Consider the following 27,152-nt stretch of genomic DNA (forward strand, 5'->3'; position numbering starts at 1 on the left):
TAAAACACTTTTTTGTATATTTTAATAAGGTTATTGAAGTAAATTCATTACAGAAAATTTGGAAAAATTTAATTCAATTGAAATTGCTTTATTTTATGACTAATTCTTCGATAAAATTGTATTTTAAAATTTTGATTGCAATTGTTGATTTGGCACTGTTGCTTTTTTCTGAAGTTTGAAAATTCTCTAGAATCGTCTTGTTTGAAGTCTGAGTGTCTTGTAGTTTGATTAGTTTGATTACTCGATTAAATATGAATAATTCACAAGAAATGTCGAATGAGATATTAAAAATTGTAGAAGAAGCTTCTCAGAAAATTTTGAATTCTCATAAAACTACAGATGGGGATGATTCCATGTCGAGAACAGCTCAGCAGTTTATGGAAGTATGAAACACCTCTGCTTATTATCATGATTCATTCTAATTTGTTTGTTTCGACTTTAGTTGTTTTCAAAGAACTTGACAACAGCCATTGAAATTGCTTTCGAAGGAGATGATGAAGCAGCAGCAGGCACAGAGATGAATTTAAAAGAAGGTAAAAACAACTTATTTTGCTATTGAGTATAACATCAACATCTTCCAAGACCAAATTAAATTTTGCAGATGAAGAGGAATACAATGAAGCTATTGAGGATGTCATCTATAAACGAAAACAAGGAACCAAGATGTGCAAAGACGTCCTAGAGAAGACACTGGCCATTGAAAAGAAGGCAGCGGTATGTCTGATCTAATCTTTTATCTGATTCATTGGACTTGATGGTTACGTTGTTTGTATCAGTTGGCTGTGGAGGTCAACCCAGGAGTAGTCAATGTGCAAGAGTTTGAGAGACAGCCAGTACCATACAAAAAAGAGGAACTCAAAGTTTCAACCAAGAAAACTTTGAGCAACATAAAGTCCTCTGCATTTAAAGTGCTTGATTTAAACCACCGGGTGGAAGAACTCGTAGAAGCCGCCAACATTATCTCAAAAGAAGTTGATGCTGTTGAATTTTGATCCACTTATTCAAATTTGTGAATGTCCCAAAGATGTATGGATACCAGGTATTGTAATTAAAATAAAATGAGTTATATGTTGGATTATTTTACATGTGTATTATTGGGGTAGTGTAGTTGTATCAAGTAATTTAAGTAATAAAGTGCGTTTCTAATACGCCACTGATATTATAGTAACATCAAATTGAGGGCAATTGAATCAATTCTAAAAATCTTTGGCCAACATGTTTGTATTTTTCGAAATGTCGATGAAAACAAATACTGAACATATACACACACATTAATTTTTTGTCTAAACTTTTGGTTTTTGTACTGTCGAGTCCTTTGTGGTGACCAATATAATCGAGGAGCAAAATGATTTAAAAATTTAAAAAAAAAGCCAAAATAAACAAACAAAATCGTGCGCGTGATGACGTCAATGCCCTGATAAGATATTAAACAAACAAAAAGAGAAATTGGACTCGGACATCAAAACCATATTCCTCAAACGGAGAAAAATGCATAGTAGATTTTGGTTGTTTTTTAAATGTGTGTGAATCTTTCAAAGACGGAAAAATGACCAACAGCAATTTGAAAAAGGAAAAGAAATGGATATAATAATAATAGAATGTTTGAAAAAAGTGCGTCCCGTGAAAAAACAACAGATTTTTATCCGTCAACAACAACAAGGGGGAAGAGCGACGCACTGGCTGCTACAATGGATGATGTATAACAAGAAGAGGAAGGGATTCATAATTTTTTGGTCAACAACTCGGGGGGGTTAGGTTGAATGGCGGAAATGGATATCGGGAAAAAAAAGAAAAGGTATCGAAAAATAAACCACCGGGTTATTTTGTTTTGGTACTGTTGTTGTTGTTGTTGTCTGTCCTCCAAAATATAATTTGTTTAAGTATATGTATAGAATATAAATCTGTGTGTCAACAGATGGACCATGTACGTGTGTGATAATAAAAGAAGAATGGGGAACCGGTATTGTTTTGCAATGAGAGAGGGTGGAGCTCAGGTGGTTAAAACGTCAAAACCGACGATAACTTTGCTGGGAGAACTACGAATGAGACTGGTGTAATCGGTGGCAGTTGAAGCATCTTCCTTGGTGCTATCGGCATTGTTATTGGATGAGTGCACTCCACCAGGAGCAGGAGCAGAGTCACCCGTGTCTGGCAGTTCAATTTCGGGAGTTGTCACAGCCACTGGAGTGACGGTGAAACGGGAGCGTGGGGAAGGTAAAGGCGATTGACTCGGTGCATCCACTCGAGTTACCTGGACAAATTGATAAATAAACTTTGAATAATTTTTAATTAAATTAGCACAGTAGAATGTCACCTTAAATCTTCCTCCGCTGGGTGAAGGCAGTGGACTGGGTGACGGACTGGGCGAAGGGCTGGGCAATGGACTGCGAAGTTTCCGCCTGGGCTGTTGATCATCTTCTTTGTTATTCAATGGGAGGAGCAGCTGCTTATCGCTCGGCGGGACCAGACAAGTGAGCGAGATTTTGCGAGACATGACCTCATCAGCATTGGCTTCTTTATTGTTGCTGGACCGCTTGTTGAGATCACTGGGCAGGCTGGACAGAGTGTCACTGTCGTTGGCTTCAGTCTCGTGAGATGTGCAGCAAGTGGCGATCTCTTCAATCAGACGCTGATACTCGGCAGCATTTTGATGGTGGCCGGAGGTAGTAGAAGGAGGAGGATCGATGGGATCCAAGTCCAGTTGGTTGATGGTCGGACAATGTTTGAGAGCAGCAGCCAGGGCCATCAATCCTGCCAGTGCGATCTGGTTTTTACGCAAATCAACCCGTTTCAATTGCGTTCCAGTAGCCAACGATTCGGACAGCGAAATGATCCCTGGGCACGTCAGTCCGTTCTCCTGGAGTCCCAAATGCAAAAGCCAACGGTTGCGCTCCAATCCAGATGGAATGAGTCCAATAATTCCTTCGTCGCCTAATTTATTATGACCCAAATTAAGTGTTTGCAGAGTCTGGTTAGTTGCCTGTTTAAAAATAATAAAGCTGTTTAATTATCGTGAAAGTTGTTTAATGTTGTAATTTAAAATGTACCAAAACTTTGGCGAGAGCGGGAGACGATTCGTGAGTGATACCGTTGTTCCAGACGACAAGCGAGATCAGTCCAACATTATCCAACAGAGCATCGCAAATGTAACCCATTCCTTTATCTAAAATTTCGTTGTTCCTAATATAAAACCCCAAAATTATTATCAAAATTTTGTTGTTTAATTAAATTTGATTCACCTCAAGTCTACGTGCTGAAGTGACGAATTTCCAGTCAACAAAATACCAAGCTGTAAGGCGTCGAAAGGCGTTAATTTGTTTTCGGCCAGGTGCAGCTCACGAAGATTCCGGTTCATTTTCAATGAACTTGCTGTTGAGTAACAACAACTTGTTATTGTGTTTTGTTGGTTTATATTTAAAAATTTTAGTAAACAATACCGATGATGGCAAGCGACCTTCCGGTGAGACCACAATCGTTCAAGTACAAAACCCTTAGGCGAGAGTTGGATCTCAGTGCCCTGGCCAGTAAAGTTGAGCTGTGTTCCGATAGCCCAACTTGAGCTGCGTCCAGCCATTCCAAACACTCGGTCTATATGTACGACACAATAACAAACGTGAGTCATGGGTTAAAAAAGATTGCACAGGAAAAACAATAACCACACCCTTTTGATCATGCGACAGCACGCTTGCCAGCCCCTGCTGGTCATGTTCTTGTTGGAGGCGATGCTCACATGGGTGGCTGCTTCGTAAAATTCGATCATGTCGAACAATGCAATCAGACCCTGATGATGGGAGAATATTACAGCATATGAATTAAACATTTTTCAGGCCATGTGACGGGACTTACATCATCACTGGAGTGGGCATCTCCAATATCCAAGAGTTTCAGAGGAACATTTTTCAAAACATCCTCCAACGATTCACAGTCATGGGAATTCAAGTTGCGTCCTCGCAACGTGAGGCTGGCCGAGCGTGGACGACTCAAGTCCAAAGTCTAACTTCCAAAAAGGGAATAAATTAGCATATATTTTTCCCCATTTTATGGGTTTGTACCCAATGACCTTTAACTGCTCAATAATGTGCTCAACAGGTTCAGCCTCGTTCTTCTTGCACGAAGAGGTGTATGCAGCAACAATGTTGATATCACTTTCTTCTTCGGTAAGGATACATTCTGAAATAATTTTAAACAAATTTATTATCTGGAAAGTTACAATACATAAAAGCCTCAATATACCTGGAACGTCAGGAACTGTGGGCTCTAGGTTCTGGACCAACTGGGTCTCGTCAGAAGGGAAAGAAACTCTCTTCTCCAACATCCTGCGTTTCTGCTTGATGCCTTCGAAGGGCAGGTCAGAAGACTCGTCCAGATTGTGAGAAAGATCAAGTTCATTTGGGGTTTCATTTCCCGTCTGACATGCACCTGTGAAACGTAACCTGCTGCTCCACTCTTCAATTTCTTCAGCCATCTTAGAATGAGTAGCGAGAATCATGACCCACACCTGTCAAGAGGAGTTGGACAAGTTGAGAAACGTGTTCGACGCAGAAAGAAGACATATGTTGGCAATAATAAGTCTATATAGCAACAAGAGTTCTTACGAGCGATCACCAGATAGCATTTCCATCCAACTGAAGCGAGTGCGTATAGATTTCCCCGATCAAAACCTCGAGTTGAAAATATTATTAAATGGGAATAACATGTATAGAGAATTGACACAGTGACCACGAGCACGACGACAAGCGAAAGGGGTATATGTAGCTTAGCGTTATATGTTTTTTTGTTGTTGTATGGCGTGATAAGTCTCGCAGTAACAAGGCAACGACCAATCAGCTGCGAGAGTAAGGAAACAACTGAAGAGCGGCCCTGTTACTGAGCTGTTACGTAGTCTGCACACAGCAGACCTTCATCGTTCGTTCGTTCGTTCGGACTTCGGCGGGAGTCATGAGAAATGACCGAGCGAAAAAAAGCCCCCCCACTGTCCCCCGTAGGGTGGTAGCCTATACGCTTTTCTCGTGAATTGATTGAGCTACGCTGTGTGGGTTCAGTGTACTCTGTACCGAAAAATATCGATGCAAAAATAAAGGGGAACACGCACGTGAAAGGTGTGTACCATTACCGTATTCCCCCTATAGCTCGTGTATTTTTACGATGCCGGTGTATACTTTAATAAATCCCATTGAAAACACACAAAGTTCTTGCCAGACTGACTGGCGCGCCTTGTACTTTCTCATCTCTTTTTCCACTTGAAAAATTTGCATTAGCGTAACGTATCATTAAAATGATAAGAGAGAGAGCTTTCGGCAAACATTTGCATAATGAGAGATTGCCACAGCTGTCTGGGTCACGTAGCAAATTATGTGAGAGGTGCAACAATGAAGACAAAAAGGGTGAAAATCGTTATGAAATTAAACACGAATAGCACATTTGTTTTTATTTAAAAACCAAGTCGAGTTATTTTGTGATTACAAGTTGCGCACATCTCCCGTGTATTCGCAAATGTCGTCGTAGTCTAGTTGGAAAACTTCATCGCGATCCGGTAGAATCTGGACGGTGGCCGTGTATCGTTCCTTGTCCCTTTCAATCACTTGGCAGACCTTTTTATTAAAAAATAAACAAGTTAACAAAAACAACATGTGTGTAAATTTCAGCTAACAACCTGTCCTTTTCGTTTGCCCTTGACGACCATGACGTAAGCGGGATCGCTACGCGGAATGACAGTTTCCAATTTAGAAATGTTGACGTTTTCCAAAAGTTTCCCGTTTTCGGCTTTGCAAATGCAATGATTCTTGGAAATCACGTCCACCACAACCATCTGGAATTCATACCAATCGGCGTGAGAGAAATTCATCTTTTATTTTTAGGACATTTTTATTTACTTTCTGTTTGTAGAATTGGCCGTCCTTGAATGAAGAATCGACGCAGCGGACTCGCAAGAGTGGGTGAAGCCAAGGTTCTCGTTTCTCGTCAGAACCTTTCGACGACCGATTTTTAGAACGAGATTCTTTCTTCTCATCACGGCGCTCCCGACTGCCACTCCGACGACTACCTTTTTTAAAATAAAAGGAAAAAATTATTATAGTGGAATTTCATTACAAACTGATTAATTAACAACGGGAAATTCTGACGGTACGGGCTGGGCGGCTGGCACGAGAACGCCAATGATAAATGTAGGAAAGCGTGACCTTGGGTAGGAGGAGCTAGACAGGACAATCTATCACTACTTACGATGGCTAGGACTATGCTTCCGTTTCTTTCTGCTCTCGCGATCATTTCTTTCCTTCTCGTTTCGCTCCTTGTCCTGTTTCGTTTTGTACTCGTCGTATTTTTCCTTGTCTGAGAATTAAAAGAAAGATGATTAATTTCAAGAAGAAATTTGGCTTGAAATAGATTTAATTTACTCAGAATCCTGGCGGAATCACGATATTCTTTAGCAGAAACTGGTTTCAGAAAGAGCTCGCTCATTTCCAATTCGTTGCTTCCGACAGCCATCCGCACCAGAGCACGACCAGTGTTTGCGTCCATGCTAAGAACCTGATGAAACAAATTTAGTTATAATTTAATGGCAGATTTTAATAGAATTTTTACTTACTTGTCCATATAAACCTTGATGTTTCCCGCTGAGCAACTGTACATTTGCACCGATAATCACTTTGAGCTCTTCTTCGCCTTCTTTTGGCTTTGTTAAAGCTTTAGCTGCATTTTCTAAAACAGTACGGTCAGCCCCAAGACCAAGTCCTTTAGGCCTAAGTTTCACCTCCATGGGAGCAGCCACTCTTGATTGAATAAAAGATAATTTGATGAGAATTCAGAACCATTAATTAATGTGAAATATGGCAATGATACCCTTTTCTAGAGAGACCGATACCCTCTGAGGCTTTCCAACCCATTCCTCTCAACATGGCCATTCCATAGGCTTCCACTGGGATCGCTTCATAATCATCAAGTGTGGACTAGAGAGAAATGTCAAGAGTTAATTACATAATTAAGGTGCAGTTGCGAAATTCAGTACCTGATCTGCACGGAGGGAAACATCTACTTTTTCATCTGTTTCAAAGCCAGATGGAACACGATTTTGCATAAATAGGGGGATATCAATGTTGGAGGGTACGCCATTGCCTCTGTTCTCCCAGCCATCAACAGCCTTCAGTGTTTCTTGCAGGATTTCTTTTTCGGCTTGCTTGTCCAAGTCTGATGCTTCTGTGTTCTCGGTTTTGGTATCACTGCCAGGGGTCCTCCACCGATTCTTTGTTATAAGAGGAATAACCAGTTCCTTTTTGGGTGCTTTTTTGATGGATCTAAATAGAATAATGCAGAAAATGAATGTAAAATTAATATTTTGTGGCGGGAAAAGCAACATACCCATTGATTTTGTTGTGCTCGACAGTTTTGACGAAATCAGTCTCTTCGCGAGTTTCTTGAGTCGTATCCAATAGTTTCGACTGAGTTAATTTCACGTTATCATGTTTCTTTTTTGAACTAAAGGCAAAAGACACACCAGGCTTGGTTTCCGACATAATGACACACGAATACGTTAATATCAAGGATTTCCTTTTCGCTCAGAAGATGTCTTTATGGAAACAACAAAAAAGGTGGGGAGACGCAAGCAGACGAACATTGAAAAATCAAATCAGACAACTGCCGTGCATTCTGCGGTGGTATTATAACTACGCGTAGCTTCTGCATAATTTTCGTGTAATTAAAATATCTAATTAATTCGCTAGGCGAAGGCGATGTTTCGTCGTTTTAATTAAATTGTCTGAAGGAAAAATTCAATTATGTTACTAGGCAACTGCAACTGATTTGATTTCATCCTGCCTGACGCTGATGCCGCCAGGCCACAGCCGCGGTTGCCTCTAGTGCCTACTTGACTTTGATTAAAATGTAACCGAGTACGTAATTAAAAGGAAATGGAGCACGAAGATGAGAAGATGATATCATGGGCTCATTTTGTAACTGCCTGTAGCGTCACGCAATGGAGATGCTCGCATCATATTGACAAAGTTGTAAGGCTTCATCAAAGAATTGAGGTCACTATATATTGATACTGATGCACGTAGACCATTGAAGTGACATAATCATGTGACACAATCAAGTATATTTATTTAATAAAATCGAACGACCGGGGCCTTGATTTTTTTGTAGGCTGGTTCCGAAATTGACCAATCGTAACCTTCGGTGTAATCTACCAGACACTCGCTAGATGTCTGCATCGGACGAGTCAAGCAGACGACAAAATAAAACTCTAGAACAAAAATATTTACGCATTTACGAGCATCGACGATATTTGTTCATTCCAAAACAACTACGTACTGCCATAGAGTGTTGGGTTTGATTTCGTCATTCACTCCTTCCTCTATGGTACTACTAACACAGTGCTGTGACATAATTCCAACCGTATGTTATTACAAAACACATTTATCCTGACCTGAAATTTATTTGTACCAAGTGTCTTGCTCCCATTTCTAGGAAAAATAGGGTTAAGGTTACTCGACAATTTGTTGCTTAACTTGGAATAGATTGGCTGTTTTCCCAAATAGTAGTTTATTTTTAAAAAAAGATTGATTTCATTTCGTTCAAGGTCTCCATGTAGCCACTGGCCCTATAAAAGGACAACCATTCGAGGTTGTATTAGTAGTAGAATAACCCCAAGAGACGATCTTTCTAGTCTGTAATTTTCCATTACGACGACGACATTTCAAATCTTTTACCAAATTCAGAAGGCCGGCAATTTAAATGTTTTAAAAGTTACCTCCAAGCGTTAAAAAAAGTCCCCGTATACAACAGGTAGTAAAAAAAGAAGAAGGGCGTCGATTTACCCTTTCTTTTCTCAATTAAAAGGGTCATTGACGTTTGTTAACCCCCCTTCGATTTAAAACGGTGAAAAAAAGAGGTCTTTTACGGTCAAGGTCATCGACTGTCGTCCGCCAAACCGAGGAACTGCGTTCGACTTGTTTGCCTTTTTCGCCAGTGCATTCTGAACAATGGTGCGACTCGTACGTCTTTTCTGCTTGTTCATCTCTTCTGCCACTTTTGGACTTGCCCAAGTTCAATCTCTTCCTCCGCCATGTCCAAGGTAAATTTCATCTATTTCTGTGTGTGTTGGCAATGATTAATCTTTTCGTGTTTCTCTCAATAGTCCCATTTACTGTCACGGTCCACTCTTGCACACGGTTCAGATGGCCAAATTGTATCACGACTCCAAGACTTTTGTCGACAAGAAATTACGTTTCGACCCAGAATTAGTTGCAGCCAATTTCACTCAACTGATGAACCTTACAGACAATAGTCCATCCCAAAACGATCTCGTCATCTTCATCAGTCAACATTTCGAGAGTGAAGGATCAGAATTTCAACCGTGGGATCCTTCCGACTGGCTCGACAGCCCGTCATTCCTTCAAAATATCAACAACACACAATTGAGAAATTGGGGGAAAGAATTACATGGAGCCTGGAAATTCCTAGGCCGACAAATTAAAGGTACAATGCAAATTTTATTACAAGTTTTCCATTTTTTTAAATGACACATTTGTCGTAATTCTTATATAACAGATGACGTCAAAGAACGCCCCGAGCTATACTCGATGATTTATGTGCCTCATCCTTTCATCATTCCTGGAGGAAGATTTCGTGAAATTTATTACTGGGATTCTTACTGGATCGTCCAAGGTCTTCTCATCTCTCAAATGAACCACACGGTTGGGTCTAAATAATTTTCTCTAAAAGTTTAAATCAATATTGACAAAACTTTTGATTATTTTGTCTATTAGGTGAGGGGAATGTTGGATAATTTCCTGCATATGGTGGATGTTTACGGCATGGTCCCAAATGGCGGTCGCATCTACTATCAGCTGAGGTCGCAGCCCCCAATGTTGATTCCCATGGTGGATCGTTACATCAACGCCACTGGGGATGTCGAATTTCTTAATGGGCGGTTACATCTCTTGGAAAAGGAATTTCAATTCTGGATGGCCAACAGGACAGTCTCCGTCAAGGGACACACTTTGGCGAGGTTTAATGTCGAATCGGATGGACCACGACCCGAATCTTACATGTAAGAATTCCTTGATTTAATTCGTTTTTAATAGAGGTTAAACACATTTTTCTATCAATTCCCAGTGAGGACTTTCATTCGTCTGCCCACATGAGTGAAATCGATCGTCAAGACTTTTACATCAACATGAAATCGGGAGCTGAATCCGGTTGGGATTTCAGTTCCAGGTGGTTCATTGTAGACGAAGGTCACAACGAAGGCAATTTGAGCCACATTAGTACCCGCAACGTCGTGCCGGTCGATTTAAATGCCTTTGTTTGCATGAACGCTCGAATGCTTTCGGAAATGTTCCGCAAAGTCGGAGATGACAGAAAGGCTCAAATGTATCACGACAAGTACATCGAGTGGAAAAGAGCCATTCAAGCGGTTAGAATAATTCATTTTTAACCCAATTAAATTGATTAATTAACTTTTGATTCTTTTTTCTAGGTGCTGTGGAATGAAGAACAAGGCATCTGGCTAGACTACGATTTAACTAATAATTTGCAACGACCATATTTCTACGCATCGAATATCGCTCCGCTATGGGCCGGTTGCTTGGATGCCACTCCATCCGGTGGCGTAGACTCTGCTGTTGTCCACAGAGTGATGGATTATCTGGAGCACAGTCAATCTACAAAGTAATAATGATGATGTTGATTATTATCGATGTGTTTGTTCACGTTTTTCTCGACTTTTCGATTTTTTCTTTTTAGATTTGCCGGAGGAATTCCGACATCCATGCAACACACTGGCCAACAGTAAGTGTCTTATTGACCCTACGGTTTATCTACTGAAGCCTAAACAAATATTTGCCTTGTTTTTCAGATGGGATTTCCCTAATGGGTGGCCGCCCCTGCAACACATGTTGGTTGTCGGTCTTGAAAATACCGGTGACCCCAGAGCCAAAGCCTTGGCCTTTAATCTCGCCCAAAAGTGGCTGATTAACAATTACGATGCATATCAACAAAGTATGCCCAACGCCATGTTTGAAAAAGTACGTCCAAGATAGTCTCTGATTTAATTTAAACGGTTCAATTTTTTAACAAATTCCTTTCCATTGGTTGTTTAGTATGACGTGACTGTTGTTGGACTACCAGGAGGTTAGTTGAACAACACAATTAATTTTATTCAATACCCTTATTAATTTATCAATTTTTGATGTGCAGGTGGTGGTGAATACGACGTTCAGCTTGGCTTTGGTTGGACGAACGGTGTCATTTTAGATTTCCTGCACATTTATGGTGATCGATTGGTGACTGAACAACCGACAAATACTTAATTATTATGTAACTATCTGATTTCAGTTTTTGTGATGAAGAGAAAGAAAGAAAAACCACTATGATTGTAAAATTTTATTGACTATTTTATGTAAAGTAATTTCTTTTCTGTTTGGTTAATTTCCCTGTAATCCTTGTTACATAATTTGCATTATTTTGTGTTCCCGATCCTAGTCTCATCGCCATATTGTACATGATTTCAATTTTTTGTAATTTTTCTTCTATTTTTGGGTTTAGAATACAAATTGTGCACTTACAAACCAACTGAATAATTAATTAATTAACAAATCAAAATAATTTGAATATTGCGCCAGAGCCATTTTAGTAAATGTGGCAATGTTCAAAACGTGATAATCGTCTAAAATGTAAACATCAACGTCACTTCTTCAAACCTGTTTTGTTAGACGATTCAAAGCTTTGCAAACAAGTGGCCGCCAAGATGTTGGAAAAATTAAATTCTTGTGGGGATGAATTTATTACCAGCTATTTGCATCCTTTATTTGGTGCAAACAATGATTCAGAAATGTTTTCCCAAATGGTCTGGATTTCATTCTTCTACACCCTTAGTGTCGCTGTTAGTATGGCCTTATTTCCAGCACCATATGGTAAATTTAGTAACTTGTTTTGAGTATTATCAAAGTAACCATTTTTTCATTAAAGGACGATACAGCAGCTCAAAGTATGGCTTCCTGCTTCCTGCAAAAATCGCTTGGATAACTCAAGAATCTCCATCTTTCATAGTGCCAGTCATTTTATTGCTGACTACATCTTCAGCGTTTTGGAATTCCACAGTGAATAAAATGCTCTTGATAGGGTTTATTATACATTACGTAAACAGGTAAAAGTTCTTAATTATTCCTTGTTTACTCAAGTTCTTTTTGATAAACCGAGGTTGACTATATCTATTTCAGGAGTATTATCTTTCCCTTGTGTGCTCGTGGCAATGAAGATACCCCTTTTATACCATACATCTCAGCAATGGCATTTTCCATTTTCAATGGGTTCATGCAGGGGCATTACCTATTAAACTATTATCTGTATGATGAACAATGGCTAACTTCTCCTCAGTTCATCATAGGTATTTTTAGGGTACAGGAAAATTTGAAATAGATTTTATTAATGTACCTTTTGTTTTTTCAGGATTCACCATGTTTTGTGTTGGAATGGCCATCAATATTCATTCAGGTACATTGATAAAAAAGCACTTAATAGAAGAAGTTAAAAGTTTTGTAACTTATTTTCAACAGATCAGCAACTGATTCACTTGCGCAAACCTGGAGAAACTGGGTACAAAATGCCTGTCGGCGGATTGTTCGAGTACGTGACTGCACCCAATTTCTTTGCTGAAATCATCGAGTGGATCGGTTTTGCCATTGCTTCCTGCAGTCCTCCAGCAGCCGTTTTCGCTTTCTTCTCCACAGTCTTCCTTTGCTACAGAGCATGGCACCATCACCATTTCTATTTAAAGAAATTTGACAACTATCCGCGATCCAGAAAAATCATCATTCCATTCGTATTTTAAATTGTTGGAGTGTTTTGTTCTTTATGTTTAAAGTAGGAGAAATCTAGATGCTATGGCCAAATGTTTTTATGCAGATCAAACATAATTTTCAGAATAAATTGAATCAAAGAGATTCGGTTCTGTTTTAATCGTGGTAAAAAATTACGTACATTCATTCTGCTTTACAATTGAAACTAGAAATGTGTATTTGACCAGCAAATGGGTAAGATTAGATACTTCAAAAGGTCAGAACAAATTGATTAACACATATTTTCGACTTTTGAAAAATAGTAATCAGCTTCTTTAGTACGGCGGTTGACGAGTTCTTGAACAACTTGGCCATTCACGTAAACCCATCGCAAACATTCGTCGCGGATAGTTGGGTTGTCAGGGCCAGACACGCACCTTTTTCAAAAGAGTTGAAGTCGAGAACGCTCCGGTTCCGATGTTGTAAGTGATAGAGACTAGCGCGTCGAATTGAACTTGTCTTATAACAACTCCGGTTCCAACTAGTCGGTCAACCTCTGGGGCGAACTTTATTTTTAAAGAATTCTAATTTAATGCTTACTTTATTCGCGCTAATTATTAAAACTCACTGATTGATCCACCCAGTATTGAAACAAATCATCGGCTCCTTGCTGAGTGATGGTGTCTCCTTTAATTAATTAATTAATTCGCTATGGTCGACCTGGGTCCGCATCACTTCATCTTTGATATCGAATAAAGGTACACAACTGATAATATTGACACGAGCAGGTTAACGGCGGGCGACGCTGATGTCGATGATGGTCACACAGTTTAAGTTCGTGGAGGAGCTCAACGTTAAGAGCACAGACTCCCCACCTTTGACTCAACTCTACCGACCACACCCTTTCGCTAGATCGACGGTGCCAACAACTGAACAAACACAGCACAGACCCACACACCAGATGCAATCAACTCGTCAAGTAGGACGTATTTTTATCTGATGTTAGTTTAACGTTCCTCTGCATACGTATGTGCAGCTCGACGAGGATTACGCGTTATTATGTTCCCAAAAAGATGACGCAATACCTAGTTGCAAATAAAACAATATGTTGTGACCCTATGTTGGTCTGATTTGATCACATTTTCAAGTTCAGATATAGGCCTAGCTACTCTCGGGCCGACATTACATAATATAGCACCCACAATCATAAATTTACCTTTCTTATTACGACAACAGCGATGTTTCTAATGTCTTGGCTGATTTTGACAGTTTGAGCAGCGACAAATTAAAAAGTGGTGTTTAGTTTAGATTTAGAACTGATGCGCAGGAAGATTTTACATACCTGCCAGACTATGTGTCACTGGTGTCACCAGGTGTCACCCAAATGACCCAATGACATGTCATTGCAAATACGGCAAAATTGTACTTTTAATATTGATCTAGTGTTTTTTTCCCCGTGTCGAAGTCATGGCAGACAGGTTCATAATTTAGAATTATAAATAGCAAAAGAAAAATAGTAAAGTAAACCAAACCCCGTCATATCATATGAGTTGATGTATTAGCGGTATTAATGTAATCATTTTCAAAATTTCATTTTTTTTTCTTCCAGATTTTTAAAAAAATCTTGTTTTTGCCGCTTAATTTCCCTTCGGTATCTAATTCGGTTTGGCAACATGACAGCATTGCCAACTTAGCCTGTGGCCACTAAATGGCTCCTCCTTCTTCCTCCTTCTCCCCGCCAAAAAAAAAATGTCAGCAGTTAGTCAGCAGCAATTTACGGTCACGTCGGTCAGCAGTCAGAGCCTTTGCGTTAGTTATGGAGAATTAGAAGATATCTTGTTGTGTTAAGTTGTGTATCGAGACGAAGGCTATGAATGTTGAATGCTTCACCAGCTTCAATCAGCTATTTCTGTGTTTTGAATGGTAAATTACATTAATTTCAACTACAGTAATTTTTTACAGAATGTGTGGGTCCTAAACTTGATTGATTCCTTTCACCATGTGCAGCAGTGCAGTTAAATAGTAGCTGATATCATGTGACATCTTTCTGCAATGATATGTTCATTCTGTTCAGCACAATGTTGTGTGGTGATTCAATATTAGTCATGCAGGACTCCGATTTAAGTTATGCAATTCAGATAAGTTGGTTGGTGATTATTGTATTATTAACTATAATGTCTTTTTCATGATGTTTGGATAGTGATTCAAAATTGCTCATCGGTATAGCAAGATGACTGGATTATTGCAGCAGTGCTACAGTCCAGATGGGATTCAACTCGAGGAATTACAGTTGTGAATTTTGGTCCAAGGCTACCCTGCTGGTATGTTCTATTTACAATTTTGGTCGGCCAGTTAAGAATTCATGACGACAAAAGAAATTCTGTTTCCAGGCCGATGATATGGAAGTGAAATCAACTCTTTTTGATGTAACTACAAGTTCCTAATTCCGTCAGTGCCCTACAACTAGTGTTTGATGGCCAGTCACCCTGTATGGATGACTTTCAACTGGAACGACTTTCATCATCTAAGGAAATCACTTGACGATTGTATTTTCTTCTAAATGTGAGGTTTAATTTGTGGTAGTGCTAAATTTTCTCTCTCGTAGGTTGTTTTCCTGATTGACACATTCATGTCAGCTCTTTACACCCATGTCACCAACACAATCAGCTGGAAGATTGAATCTCATTCTGTGGTCGTATTTCTTGAAAATGTGATAACTACCACATACTTGGACTGATGATTTTGAGGATACTATGACAATCGTTTAAAATTGTATTGCTTGTAGTCTACAGTCTAACGTTAACATGTTGTTTTTGTTTCGTTTCAGAGAATCCTGGTGTTGGAGCCTGGCGTTGCTGCAGCGTGTTACTGGTTAATCCTCGACATTGTGTAAGTTGTGTGTGTTAGTTAGAAGCTATTTGTCATTATCCACAGTGATGATTTGGGCTCTTTCTATCTTGGTTTACGGCAATCTCGCGCTGGGGTACATTGTTGCCCAATCGAAACCCTCGGTAAGGTCTGAGATGAGCCACCAAACGAGACCAAAGTTCACCAAGACTTTCAATTGTACATTTCAGGTTTCACTAATAATAACAAAAACAATTAATCCAGGAAATATTCTTCCGGCGTCTTCAGCTCAACTCCCGTTACCTCCGGATCATGGCCACTGCTCCTGCTGTCGGATGATGTCTATGCGGAAATTGATCCTGACACAACACACCGCAGCTGCCTTTGTTCAGGTCAGTTCTTTAGCTTACCCACTAGTTTAAAAACTAAAAATTATTCTGCAACGCTTTACGCACCAGCGATAGACTACTAAAATTTAGGACAAAACCATATTTAAAAATGCGATTTTGAAGTAGATTTTTCCCCCTATGAATGAAAGCATTCATCTTGAAATATTTTGTTTGTTTTGGTTCCCATGACGTCTTTTTCTTTTAATCGATTAGCAATTCCCTCTCTTTGTCCATGTTTGTTGTTCTTTACGCAATCCAGCGCGTTTTGCCTGCTCTTGTTTAAATAATTGACGTCCACATCTTCGTGATTGAGGATTAGTTCGTCAATTCCAAGATATCTTTAGCCAGAAATGATGGGGTCTTCTCCCTTTTTCAGCAAGTAATAGCGAAAAGTAGTCATTTGTTTGGCACATGATGCATGATGGAGAGCGGTCGCGACATTTACTTAAATCTTCGTTGAATAAAAATCGAAATAGCGCAGGTTCCATTATTTCGGTCTCCTCTTTCGCCACCTAAATAGTCACGCACAAATGGGAACATTTTAATTCATTTCTCCATAATGATGCACAAATGTTTTCAAACAAGATCAAATGAAGGTTCCAGTACGTGTGCAATGTATCCGTTAGTTTTTAATCAATGAGAAGGAATGATTTTGTCACTTTTATGACGAAAGGGGCTTCCCTCCACCTGGGGAGGATAAGGTAGATCCTCCTACCGCATTTCACCACTTGAGATCTTATTTTACATATCTTGTCCCGGCAGCTAATTGCATCCTCTTTTGCCGTTAGCTACTTTTTGGGATTTGAAAATTGTTTGCCCGCTGTTCATTCCAACTTATCGACCACTGCATTTCAAACCCTTTCCTCTCGTTTTCTTTCTTCGTTACAAGAAGAAAAACTTGTCTTGTCTACTTTCGTCAGTTTGTTTGAAAACGAGCTTCAGCTCGAGCCTACCTGGGTCCGCATTTGCAGGTTTCGTGATTCCACCGGCGGGTAGTTTTTTATCAGGTGCAGTCGAGAGAAGCAGAAGGAGTTGCAATGGGTCGGACTTGGTCATCCGCAACGGACTAATCAAAGGTGAACGTTTACAGGGAATCATCCAATCAGAGCATAATGACATGTAGACAACACTCCCGAACGACACGTTCGAACACGCACATCGCCTTTTGTACCGCAAATGTTAGCAGCTGTAGGCAAATAGATAGAAATTTAATAGAATAGAAAGAATTCGCCGGATCAGATATGCAATCGTTGCTTGACAGAAAGGAAATTTGTATAACTTGTAATAGAGCCAGACAGAAGTCTAATCCCAATTTTCGAAGATGTAACTAAATCAAAGTTAATGTTCAAAAGTCTGAAATGTGATCGTAGAAGTAAGAAAGCGACTTACAGGCCAAACTTCCAGAAAAGGTCCTTGTCGCATTTTAATACTCTACTATTATTATTTAATTCGTTTATTAACCAGGGAAGTATGCCTATACATGAACTTTCTAACGCTTTTGAAAAAATCTTCTAGTCAGATAGAGCGGGAAAAAACTTTTGAATGAAATTAATTCCTGCCTTCTTCTTAACTTCACCAATATCATTGACATTGCGAATACGGCAGCCTCTTGTTGACGTATTCTCCTTTTTACCATTTTCGACTAATATTCAACATAAAATCAGCCAAGAATCTGTTTTTTCTTTTTCCCCTTGGCCGAGTAAAATCAAAGACGGAACAATTTTTTTTTTTAAGTTTGAAATGAAGTTTTATTTGAATCGAAAAAGAGAGAAAAACAAAAGAAACTGGACCAGCTTCTACCATCGAAATAGTCATCGCAAGCCAACAACTATTCCGATAGGCAAAACTGACGTCCAGCTTCAATTGTTACATAACTTTAATTTAAAAAAAAAAAAAAAATATAAAACTAGCGAGAACCGGACTTGAGTATTTCGAAAACTGTACGACAATTGGCTAGCGTACCCCAGATGGTGACGTATCTGTTTTCTAGCGAGGGGGGATTGATGCATATATAGTAGTCGGAGGACAATTTTCTCAACAGGTAATCGTTGGAATAGTAGTTAGTTCTCAAGTTCAAGTACGGACACTCCAATGTCACTGTCAATTTTTCACAGACGTCGGAGCAAGCGGCCAGTCGACGTTCAGCATCTCCTCCGGTGATAAAAAGTTCGCCATTGACAAAACTTAGCCACACCCCATACTCTTCTTCTATCCTTTCGGCATTGCAACCATTTCGTCCAATAACTTTCCCGCAATCACTTTTCGATATCCCAAACACGACGATTTGATCGACGTCAACTTCTTTTTCTACGGTTGATTTAATGTGAAATTCAGGTAATACAGCCGACGGTTGCCTAGTAGTTTTCAATACGTCAGTGGGTAGAGGCTGATGTGCCTGTGGTACGGTGACTGGCGATTTCGCTTTAGATTTGGTGCAACCTGAAGCTAAAAAGGCCGTTACGACATCAGTTATCTCATCTGATGGACGAATGGGCTCTTCAATTTGGTGATGGTGGAATATTGAGGGTAAAATTTCAGACAAGTTCACTGGTTGTGGCTCGGTGGTCGATGAGTCGACTTGAGGTTTAAATCCAGATGTTAAAAATGCAGTTACAATGTCGGTTATTTCAGTTACTGCAGGGATAGGCTCTTCAATTTGGTGGAATACTCCATCACTGCCATCACACCCGACGTCCGTTGTCATTTTCGGTTGGATTTGTTTCTGTTGCAATTCGGTCAACTTTCGAACTGCTTCGTCTTTTTCCTTGTCTAGGGTTCTCATTTGATCCACCAGCTGATTGACCCTTTCGGTCTGTTTGTTAAGTGATAGCTGGAGTTCTTCCAGTGCCATCTTACTGGATAGAACAAGACAATCGGCGTCTTCCAGTTTTCGCCTTAACCGCCCATCATTTTCGGCCAAACTGAGATTTGTCGCTTCGAGTTCAGTAATGGTTCTACTCTTTGACTCCAGCTCTCGTTTAGCCACGGCCAACTGCTGCGTGTCCAATTGTTGTTCAGCAAGGGAAGTCCGGAGTTGCTCCAATTCCACTCGACTTTCTCGATTTTGCTCTTGAAGTTTTGTTATGGTTCTGTTTTTGGATACCAGAACACGTTGACTCAAAGCAAGCTCATCGTGTACCTTGTGCAATTTTTCTTCTTCAAGACTATTATGTAGTTTCTCCAAATTCGCTCGTGTGTATGCAATAACTCTATCCTTGGCTTCAACTTTTCGCCTAAGCACCGAATTCTCTTTTGCCAAATGGAGATTTTCTTCTGTATTGGCAGAAATTAGACTTTTCGTTTCTTCGAGTTCGCATTTGGTAGTTTCCAACTCGTCATGTATATTCTGAAACATTTGCAGCTTTGATGAGGAGTCTGCCAGTTGTGATTGAACTTGACTCAACTCATTCGCCAAACTTTCTTTTTCCAACACAATCTGTGTGATCGTTCTATCCCTGTCTTCAATTTTTCGCCTTAGACGCGAATCATCATTTGCCAAGCGGAGATTTTTCTCTGTCATGTCAGTAATAATACTTTTCTTTTCTTCGAGTTCGCTTTTGGTGGTTTCCAATTCGTCGTGTACGTTTTGGTACTGTCGCAGCTTTGATGAGGAGTCTGTCAGTTGGGATTGAAGCAGACTCAACTCATTCTCCAAGCGATCCTTATCCAATAAAATCAGGTTTTTCTCAATCACATTAGATGTGATAATTCTATCCAGGTCTTCGATTTTTCGCCTTAGTTGCGAATCGTTTTCGGCCAAACGGAGATTTTCCGTTTCAAGTTCAGAAATGGTTGTATTCTTCGACTCTAGCTCACGTGTAGCTATGGCCAACTCGCGCGTGTCCAATTGCTGTTCAGCAAGGGAAGTCCGGAGACATTCCGATTCCGCTCTACTGGATTCAAGAAAATAATTTGTACTTTCCAGTGTTCGCCTTAGTCGCAAATCCTCATTTGTCAAGCGAATATTTTTCACTGTAATGTCAGTAATAAAACGTTTCTGTTTTTCGAGTTTAGTTTTGGTATTAGATGACTCGATGCGGAATTGTCGTAACTTGGAATGGGAGTCTGTCAGTTGTGATTGGACTAGACTCAACTCATTCGCCAAACGTTGGTTTTCCAATTCAATCAGGTTCTTTTCGTCGACTTTTTCCTTCAGACGAAGAAAACTTTGGTTGTTCAAGTCTTCTCCGCTGGCAGTCGATAATCCATCGTTAATTACAGGTCGGGGAAGTGCATGCTGGTTACTGCATGCAACGTCAGGTTTAATCTTATTCAGGTTAGCAGACGAATGCCGAGTTGGTGATTCGGTCATTCGTCTGAAGAAATCCATGATCCTAAGAAAAAGGAAAGCAAATATAGTCACTTCCAAAGTTCCGATCATTTTCAAACTGTGTGATAGTTCGTGATAGTTTGTTTGCAATTCAAAACTGCGATACCTGCTAGTGCCGTTGGGGTTGCTTATATAGACTTTTCCAGGGGAATCCCGTTTTGCACTGTCAATTTTCTCTGTTTCAATCAGATTTCTAATTATGTTTATGCTATTTAACTTTTGGTATTGATTTTTTATCTTACTTTAAGGTGTAACGAACATTGTTCATTTAGTTTTGAATTAATTGCAATTCGTTTTAATAATTTAATTGCATTTTGAAATACAGGTTTTCCGAATTCCGGTTGGGCTTTTCAATATTGCCGGTCTGGACATGTCTGGAAAACGACAGGGCGCCCATAGCGGTAAGTTGGCCAACTAAAGAAGTATTACGTAATAGTATTACAGAATTTTTTAATTCTCATCACTTTTGTATTTTATGCGTTCGGTTGTACCGTGAATATTTTAATATTGTTCGAAATTCGTGGGAAGAATACGTTTGTATGTTTTTTAAAAATTGTTCTAGGTGTGGTACTCTCTATTTAGTTCGTGTGGTACTATCTTGATATAGCGGCACTCAAACCAAAACAATCATTTTTCCTGGAACAAGTTAAAGTTTAGTATGGTTTCTTCCAAACCCAAAACATTACAAAGAAGAGCAAACATAGCTTCCTCTATTCTGTCAATATTTTTCGTAACCAATTTTTATTTGTTTTTTATTTAGATAAACAGCATCCCATGGAGAAACTACCGATGTTGGCCGAGTTACGTCCCACTTGATTCTTCACCTTTCTTTAATGTCCAAGTGTACACCCATGTGAGTGTGGGTGTATTCACGAGGACACCCTTTTCCTATCCTGCATGGTGGATTCCACTTTTCAACGGATGGAGCACCTGTGGATGCCTGACCGTATACTTCCCAGGCTTAAAGGTAGGAAATATACATGTCTATTCTTCCTTTTGGACTGTTTTGAAGTGTTGATTGTAAACCGTTACGGAGTACGATTATTTCGGTTGACTATGGAACTAACCAATGGAAGGGGGAAACTAAGAAACTTTTGAAAATGAAAAAATGGAAAATTTTGTATCGAACGACTGCAGATCAGGCCCGTGGAAGCAGGCAGGCCGAGGACTTTGTTTATTCAAAATGTGCGAGTTTTAAGAACACACTCGAATTTAGATTTTTGGGTCATTTGAGTATTTTCTCTATTCTGATTCTTCATCCAACACTGTTTGAGAAATGAAGTCCTTGACTTGTTGTTGGCAGATGGATGTCTGTATCTACTCGCTGCTTTCGAAAAGAACAACAGCACAGATAGGCCTACTTTTTTTTCCATTTATTGTTTTGTTCTTGGGAAAGTTTTGGCGTTGCTGGGGAATGGCCAAATTTGCGTCTTGTTTTACGTCTTGCGTATCTCCGGGTATATATCTTGAATTCACTTCCATATCTGGAATGACAGCGTAATATTATTGCGCCAGAAGGTTTTCTTGAAAACGTCCCATGACATGAGGATCACCATCTGACGCAAATCACACTCAAATATCTTGACTGTATAAGGAGATGTCCAATCCGCGCGACGGCTGGCAATAGTCCGGTTTGCTTTTTCTTTACCATCAAACGCGAAAATTCTTTTCGGGGTTGTCGTTGAAAGAAACATAAAGATGTCATGTTTATCTTTAATGTTGTCGTAAGATCCTTTTAGAGTCTTTTTTTTTTTTTTTTTAATTTGACTTTCCAATTTACAACAGCCACAACTTTTTTATGATGGATTTTGCATTTTTCCCATCTGCGCTGTCTCTTTTCTTATAGCCATTAGCGGGTTATTTTAATAGAATTTTTTAACTTAACTACGTCATTTCAAACTCATTGAATTATTGAATTATAAAAATATCTCCCCAGCCCAAATATCATTGCCTAATGCATGTCAAATATTATTTTCACCTGTACAAAATTCATTAAGCTCATTTTCTAACAAACAGTAAAATCTCTGACGTATCCACTAAATTCCAATACCGAGGCACTTTGATCCCATCCAAAAGTTTTAGCAATTCTCTGGTGGATTTTCGTGAGTCGTGGTCCACTGCCGCTAATTTGTACGTGGCGTCTGATGTCCCGTCAGCCATTAGAGACTTTCCGGGATGTGGAGGCGTTTATGATTATACCGTCACCAACATCATCAACCGTCGGCGCTTAAATTTTTTGATTAGCCGCAGCATCCGCCATGTCCCCAAAAGCGGAATGAGAAATACCACGAACGAAATCTCAACCGACCCAAAAAGAACTGCATATAGTCTGAGTGAGATAAATGTCAACTAAATCTTTCATTTTATCGTCACCATCCGCAGGAAATAGAAAATGGGGGTGCATCACATACGTCCGCATAAGTCCTTTTGCAATACAGATAATAGATAAAAGACAAGTGAAGGAATCAAATTAATTTTCTTAGTCATTTGGAGCACTATTGGAAATTTGATTGCGAATAAAGACAGTAACGTAGAATCATTTTTTTGTTTTTGGCCTGTCGTAATTGATTTAATGCGAGTCAGATCAATTTTTGTTTGTTTTTGCTATGAAATGTTGGCGATTCTTGTTATGACGTCGACCGATGAAATCCTCTCGTTGGGATTGTTCTTCAACATGTCCATGATGACAGCGTGCATGGGATGTTTTTGCTCTTCCATGGCTGCAATGATATGTTATCGTTATATCTGCTATTGAAGTTTGGTTTAAGAAATATGGAACACACATACCTTTCAAATTGACTGGCGTGTCATTGACAATGTTGGCGGGGATATTGAACTGTGAGCCGTAGGGGTGACGTCCTTTTAAAAGATAAAAGCCGAAAATGAGACCGGCGGAAAAAACGTCACTTTTAACGGTTCCTTCTTGACGAAGGGGCGTTGTTCGATCCAAATTGTTTTTTATCTGCAAGATTTCAGGGGCCAGCCAATTATCGGGCCGTGTGTTGTGCTCGGTCGTCGAGAAACTTCCCCTGTCGTTGAGTGGCGAACTTAATCCAAAATCGGCCCATTTCATCGACACATTTCCTCCATCAGTCGGATGATGGAGAGAAATGAAAACATTTTGGGGTTTAATATCCCAGTAGATGAATCCCTTTTCGTGAATATGCGCCAATCCCTTGGCCAACTGGAGGCAAACTTCTTCTTCTGGGGGCATTTTCTCTTGATACTTTTTCTGGGCCTCGTCACCGTTGAATAGTTGATTCAGCGATAATTGGCACAGTTCCAGTGCGTAATATCTAATTGGATCAAACAACATTATTGAACTTATTTATTAAGCCACTTGTAATATTCACCTGAAATCACTGTCGCTTTCAACGTGATTAAAGTTTGACGACATTTGGATGATCTAATTTCTGCAGAGCTTCTTCTCCTCCTTTGCTGTTTTCAACGTTTTCGATTTGAATTCGCTTGACGGCCACTTTTCTGTTCATCCACGTCCCTTCGTAAACGGTCCCGTAACAGCCCCGCCCTATCAACTTGCACCTGTCTAGGATTATACAAGTCAACACCATCTTCTCTCGGCTCACGCTCACGACCGTCCAAGACTTGACTGACTTAACTCGCCAACTGATGGCGAGTTGCAGATGGAAACTTGCCTTCCCATCGTAAATCGGCCACGCCCCTTTCCAACAAACTGGGCTCGGCCGAATGAAGCCAGGGGCAATATGATTGTCGCGGAGCTCATCCGCTTAATTCTTTTGGTGTTCTTTCTTTAAACGCTCGTTCGGTTGTTTGCCTGTTTGACTTCTCTAGCTCTCTCTCCCTTCCCGGTTCTATTTCTCTTGAACCTTTTTTTTTTCGTGTCAGGGAAATTTGGTGAACGACAAAAATCCTAATAGAAAGGCAACTCTATTTCCTCTAATAGAACGAGATATAGCATTAGAGACATATACGTTTAGAATTGTTTTCGCGGGTTCATTTTTTGGAGCCCAAAGTAAAGTTCATTTTATTGACACTCGGGAAATGTAACTTATCGAAGTCAATGGCTTACGATGACACGAGGACATGATGGTGTTGCTTTGATGTCCATAGAATAGGTCCTGTGTAACCGTGGGTTATGTTCAACATTTTAATCGAAAATGTTCAATCCGGATCAAAGGTTTATTTGGACTTTTTAGACTGAATTTCGATTGGATTTCCGATTCATCCTCCTTCCTGGTCGTGATTGAACTTGTTTAAATATTCTCGTCGTTATTGCAGATCCTATGTGCTATGTGTTTGAAAAGGAAATGAATAGAACTGATGATCACCGATGATCATTGGCTAAATCAAGTCGCACAACTTCGGTTCGGATACTTGTCCATAATAGCCTATACATGCAATGGATAAGTATAACATCGATTCAACCAACGATCAGTTTATTACAACATAAGTTTAATCAAGAACAAATACTTGAATAATGCTCAAGTGTAACTAACTCAGCTACAAGTGAAAGTCATTGGTTATGACATCCTATTTGAAATTTTGAAAATTTAATTATTCAACAAAATGTGATAAAATTTCATTGTGTATCGTCAATCCGCAATTTCCCTTTCCAGTTGTTCCTTGATGTCGGACAAAGTTCTTGAAGGGGGGATTTGCGTCGAAGGTTTCTCATTGTATTTTTTGGCAATTTCGTTGTTGTAAGTGGTTAAAATGTATTCGCGCAATGGCAATTCTTCGTTGATGCGAGGATTTCTCCATCCGGGAAAGACCTTGGCATATTCTCTGTATAGATAAGAGACAGTCGAATCGTCAAGTTGAAATGTACGATCATCTTCGTAAGATTGACTGCATGTCATGTGAACCAATTCATCAGTGTGTATGTAAGATAGTCCTGCAACTCCCCCTGGTTGATGGACTGCATCATGAGGTCTGTCTTGTGTGTCGTGATTGGCCGCTTCGATGCACAGACTCTTACACAATTGACAAAAAGCGTCGCATCGAGGCAAAGCTGCTTTATCGTTCACATCTTTCATATACTGGACCACTTTTGGACTCAGTTGTTTTGAAAATTTGTTTTTATCTTTAATAGCTTCTTGCTTTTCTAGCACTTCAATTAATGTTTTCAAGCAGGTCTTTTGAAATTCCTCCTTCTCTTCGTTGTCGCAGTCTTCGTATTCGCCACTGCAATCGATTCGAAATGCCGAGCCCAAAATTTCGCTCTGCAAATAACCATCTAAAAATTCTTTTCGTAAATGATCGACAAAAGTTTGCGCTTTTTCTTTGTCGACTTCGACTGCTGCCGCTTTGCTAATTGCATCTCTCAAACGATTTTTGAAACTTCTCCATTGTTCGTCGACGTGGGGGACCTTTTGAGCGATTAAGAGGTGGAGCACGTCTGCGTAAAACCACTGAGGATTTCTTAAATAATCGAGTACTTGATCCAGTTGATTTCTTTCCAGCAAGTCGATCAAATGGAGATCCATGTGCTTTTGCATGTATCTGGCGTCGTATAGCCAACGCTCGTTTCGAATTCTTCGACAAGTCCTCTGCACCATATCATTTTCAAATGCTGCAGAAAACAAAGAAAGAATTCAATTATTATTAGTTTTGTGGGTGATATAATTAAAATTACCTGGAATAATGTGTTCTTCCAATAAGTCTGCCATGTAAGTAGCGAACAGTTTGGTCTTTGCCACGCCATTTGACACCATCATGAAATAATACCAACGCAGATTTTCTTTGTTGGACTCGAGTTTCGCTGGCACAGAGTTCTCTTTTTCCCATTGATCTTGAACTTTCTTCATCAAATTGACTGTAAGTTCCATACCATACTGAAACATACTCTCAACAACGGAATTCTCACCAAGTTGGTGTTCGCTAAGTTTTGAATCTATTTCACGAATAACATGAGAAACTATGCTATTGTCATAACAGAGCGTCCCAGCTGTGATTCTGTTTACGGCGTCGTTAACAGAATCAGCACACATGTTGACGGGATTTTGTTTTTTCTTTTCTCTCTCATTGCCGTTGTCATTAATAAAGGTAGAACCAAGACGTTTTAAATATTCAATCAAGCCACTTGACTTTTGGTCTTTGTTATTCTTCCCTGCTGGCAGGTTTGGATCAATAGGGAGTTTATTAGTCCAATTTATTTCAATTTGTTTTTTCTTTATCACGCTGCTGTTCTGACACACTTGCTTTTATTTCACGTTGAACGTCTGTGCTAGGAAATTCATTTTTCGCTTCATCCAAGATTTTTTTGAACATGTCTTCAAATTTTTTATTCTTTTCATTGTCTTTCCAGTCGGTAACTTTTGAATTCTTGAAAAATGCGTTGATTTCCTGACGCATCTTTTTTTTGTATTCTTCCACACGATTGTCGTAATGGAACAGTGTATCGTAGGCGCTTTTCAGTTTCAATCTCCAATTAAAATCTTGGTCGTTCTTGTTGCGATCCCACATAATTTGAAATTGGAGTTGCCACTTTTCTTGGCCTTTTTTGTTCACCACGTCATCCACCGCTGTATTTAGTTCTACAACCGTGGCATGTATTTCAGCGCAAAGTTTGTCTTTGAAGTATTCAAAGGAATCTGACTGTTTTCTTTCTTGTTTACCTCTTTCTTCGATCGATTTTATCATTTCTTGTTTTACTTTTTTAAAGGACTTTTCGTAAGCCTCAGCCAATTTTCGTTCAATCCTTTTGTACTCCACACGATTGTCGTAATGGTTTTTCTGAATTGTGAAAAATTTGATTCTTGAAACAACTTCGGCCGATGAAATCCTCTCGTTGGGATTGGCCTTCAACATTTCCATGATGATCGCGTG

General features: G+C 39.6%; 9 protein-coding genes across 11 annotated transcripts; 4 read left to right on the forward strand and 5 right to left on the reverse strand.

Moving 5' to 3' along the window:
* Positions 1-182: 182 nt before the first annotated feature.
* LOC124189688 lies at positions 183-1,073 on the forward strand. The gene is made up of 4 exons (XM_046582113.1): positions 183-383; positions 443-533; positions 602-714; positions 777-1,073. The coding sequence occupies exons 1-4, from the start codon at positions 252-254 to the stop codon at positions 990-992; spliced, it is 552 nt and encodes a 183-aa protein (XP_046438069.1). The 5' UTR covers positions 183-251; the 3' UTR covers positions 993-1,073.
* Positions 631-5,189, reverse strand: LOC124189686 (protein phosphatase 1 regulatory subunit 37-like). The gene is made up of 10 exons (XM_046582111.1): positions 4,596-5,189; positions 4,234-4,498; positions 4,061-4,170; positions 3,847-3,993; positions 3,662-3,781; positions 3,438-3,588; positions 3,240-3,369; positions 3,048-3,180; positions 2,315-2,980; positions 631-2,251 (listed from the first exon to the last, which is right to left on the reverse strand). Exons 2-10 carry the CDS (start codon positions 4,487-4,489, stop codon positions 1,991-1,993), a joined length of 1,974 nt encoding a protein of 657 aa, XP_046438067.1. The 5' UTR covers positions 4,490-4,498; positions 4,596-5,189; the 3' UTR covers positions 631-1,990.
* A 212-nt stretch (positions 5,190-5,401) lies between these two features.
* Positions 5,402-7,608, reverse strand: LOC124189687 (G-patch domain and KOW motifs-containing protein-like). Its single transcript, XM_046582112.1, has 9 exons — positions 7,357-7,608; positions 7,007-7,292; positions 6,841-6,947; positions 6,587-6,770; positions 6,396-6,528; positions 6,223-6,330; positions 5,874-6,043; positions 5,654-5,809; positions 5,402-5,591 (listed from the first exon to the last, which is right to left on the reverse strand). The coding sequence occupies exons 1-9, from the start codon at positions 7,509-7,511 to the stop codon at positions 5,460-5,462; spliced, it is 1,431 nt and encodes a 476-aa protein (XP_046438068.1). The 5' UTR covers positions 7,512-7,608; the 3' UTR covers positions 5,402-5,459.
* A 585-nt stretch (positions 7,609-8,193) lies between these two features.
* LOC124189818 (trehalase-like) lies at positions 8,194-11,567 on the forward strand. 3 transcript variants are annotated; one of them, XM_046582291.1, is made up of 11 exons: positions 8,194-8,391; positions 8,904-9,070; positions 9,134-9,474; positions 9,547-9,692; positions 9,765-10,048; positions 10,114-10,414; positions 10,478-10,668; positions 10,744-10,788; positions 10,856-11,024; positions 11,100-11,130; positions 11,197-11,567. In XM_046582291.1, exons 2-11 carry the CDS (start codon positions 8,979-8,981, stop codon positions 11,307-11,309), a joined length of 1,713 nt encoding a protein of 570 aa, XP_046438247.1. In that variant the 5' UTR covers positions 8,194-8,391; positions 8,904-8,978; the 3' UTR covers positions 11,310-11,567. The 3 variants fall into 3 exon arrangements, with proteins under 3 accessions (XP_046438247.1, XP_046438245.1, XP_046438246.1); XM_046582290.1 differs by having other exon boundaries at positions 8,239-8,391; positions 8,836-9,070; XM_046582289.1 differs by having other exon boundaries at positions 8,194-9,070.
* A 92-nt stretch (positions 11,568-11,659) lies between these two features.
* LOC124189819 (3-oxo-5-alpha-steroid 4-dehydrogenase 1-like) lies at positions 11,660-12,941 on the forward strand. The gene is made up of 5 exons (XM_046582293.1): positions 11,660-11,912; positions 11,968-12,145; positions 12,219-12,385; positions 12,448-12,492; positions 12,555-12,941. Exons 1-5 carry the CDS (start codon positions 11,747-11,749, stop codon positions 12,827-12,829), a joined length of 831 nt encoding a protein of 276 aa, XP_046438249.1. The 5' UTR covers positions 11,660-11,746; the 3' UTR covers positions 12,830-12,941.
* A 2,408-nt stretch (positions 12,942-15,349) lies between these two features.
* Positions 15,350-20,741, forward strand: LOC124190685. The gene is made up of 4 exons (XM_046583514.1): positions 15,350-15,486; positions 15,604-15,665; positions 15,888-16,015; positions 20,668-20,741. Exons 1-4 carry the CDS (start codon positions 15,406-15,408, stop codon positions 20,739-20,741), a joined length of 345 nt encoding a protein of 114 aa, XP_046439470.1. The 5' UTR covers positions 15,350-15,405.
* Positions 17,739-20,686, reverse strand: LOC124190676 (centromere-associated protein E-like). The gene is made up of 2 exons (XM_046583500.1): positions 20,449-20,686; positions 17,739-20,346 (listed from the first exon to the last, which is right to left on the reverse strand). The coding sequence occupies exon 2, from the start codon at positions 20,340-20,342 to the stop codon at positions 17,919-17,921; it is 2,424 nt and encodes an 807-aa protein (XP_046439456.1). The 5' UTR covers positions 20,343-20,346; positions 20,449-20,686; the 3' UTR covers positions 17,739-17,918.
* A 1,490-nt stretch (positions 20,742-22,231) lies between the features above and the next one.
* LOC124190683 (serine/threonine-protein kinase/endoribonuclease ire-1-like) lies at positions 22,232-23,989 on the reverse strand. Its single transcript, XM_046583512.1, has 3 exons — positions 23,696-23,989; positions 23,130-23,638; positions 22,232-23,062 (listed from the first exon to the last, which is right to left on the reverse strand). The coding sequence occupies exons 1-3, from the start codon at positions 23,737-23,739 to the stop codon at positions 22,947-22,949; spliced, it is 669 nt and encodes a 222-aa protein (XP_046439468.1). The 5' UTR covers positions 23,740-23,989; the 3' UTR covers positions 22,232-22,946.
* A 754-nt stretch (positions 23,990-24,743) lies between these two features.
* LOC124190679 lies at positions 24,744-27,057 on the reverse strand. Its single transcript, XM_046583503.1, has 2 exons — positions 25,960-27,057; positions 24,744-25,896 (listed from the first exon to the last, which is right to left on the reverse strand). The coding sequence occupies exons 1-2, from the start codon at positions 26,312-26,314 to the stop codon at positions 24,917-24,919; spliced, it is 1,335 nt and encodes a 444-aa protein (XP_046439459.1). The 5' UTR covers positions 26,315-27,057; the 3' UTR covers positions 24,744-24,916.
* Positions 27,058-27,152: the final 95 nt, after the last annotated feature.

Source organism: Daphnia pulex, chromosome 3 (assembly GCF_021134715.1).
Source record: "Daphnia pulex isolate KAP4 chromosome 3, ASM2113471v1".
Taxonomy (NCBI): Eukaryota; Metazoa; Arthropoda; class Branchiopoda; order Diplostraca; family Daphniidae; genus Daphnia; species Daphnia pulex.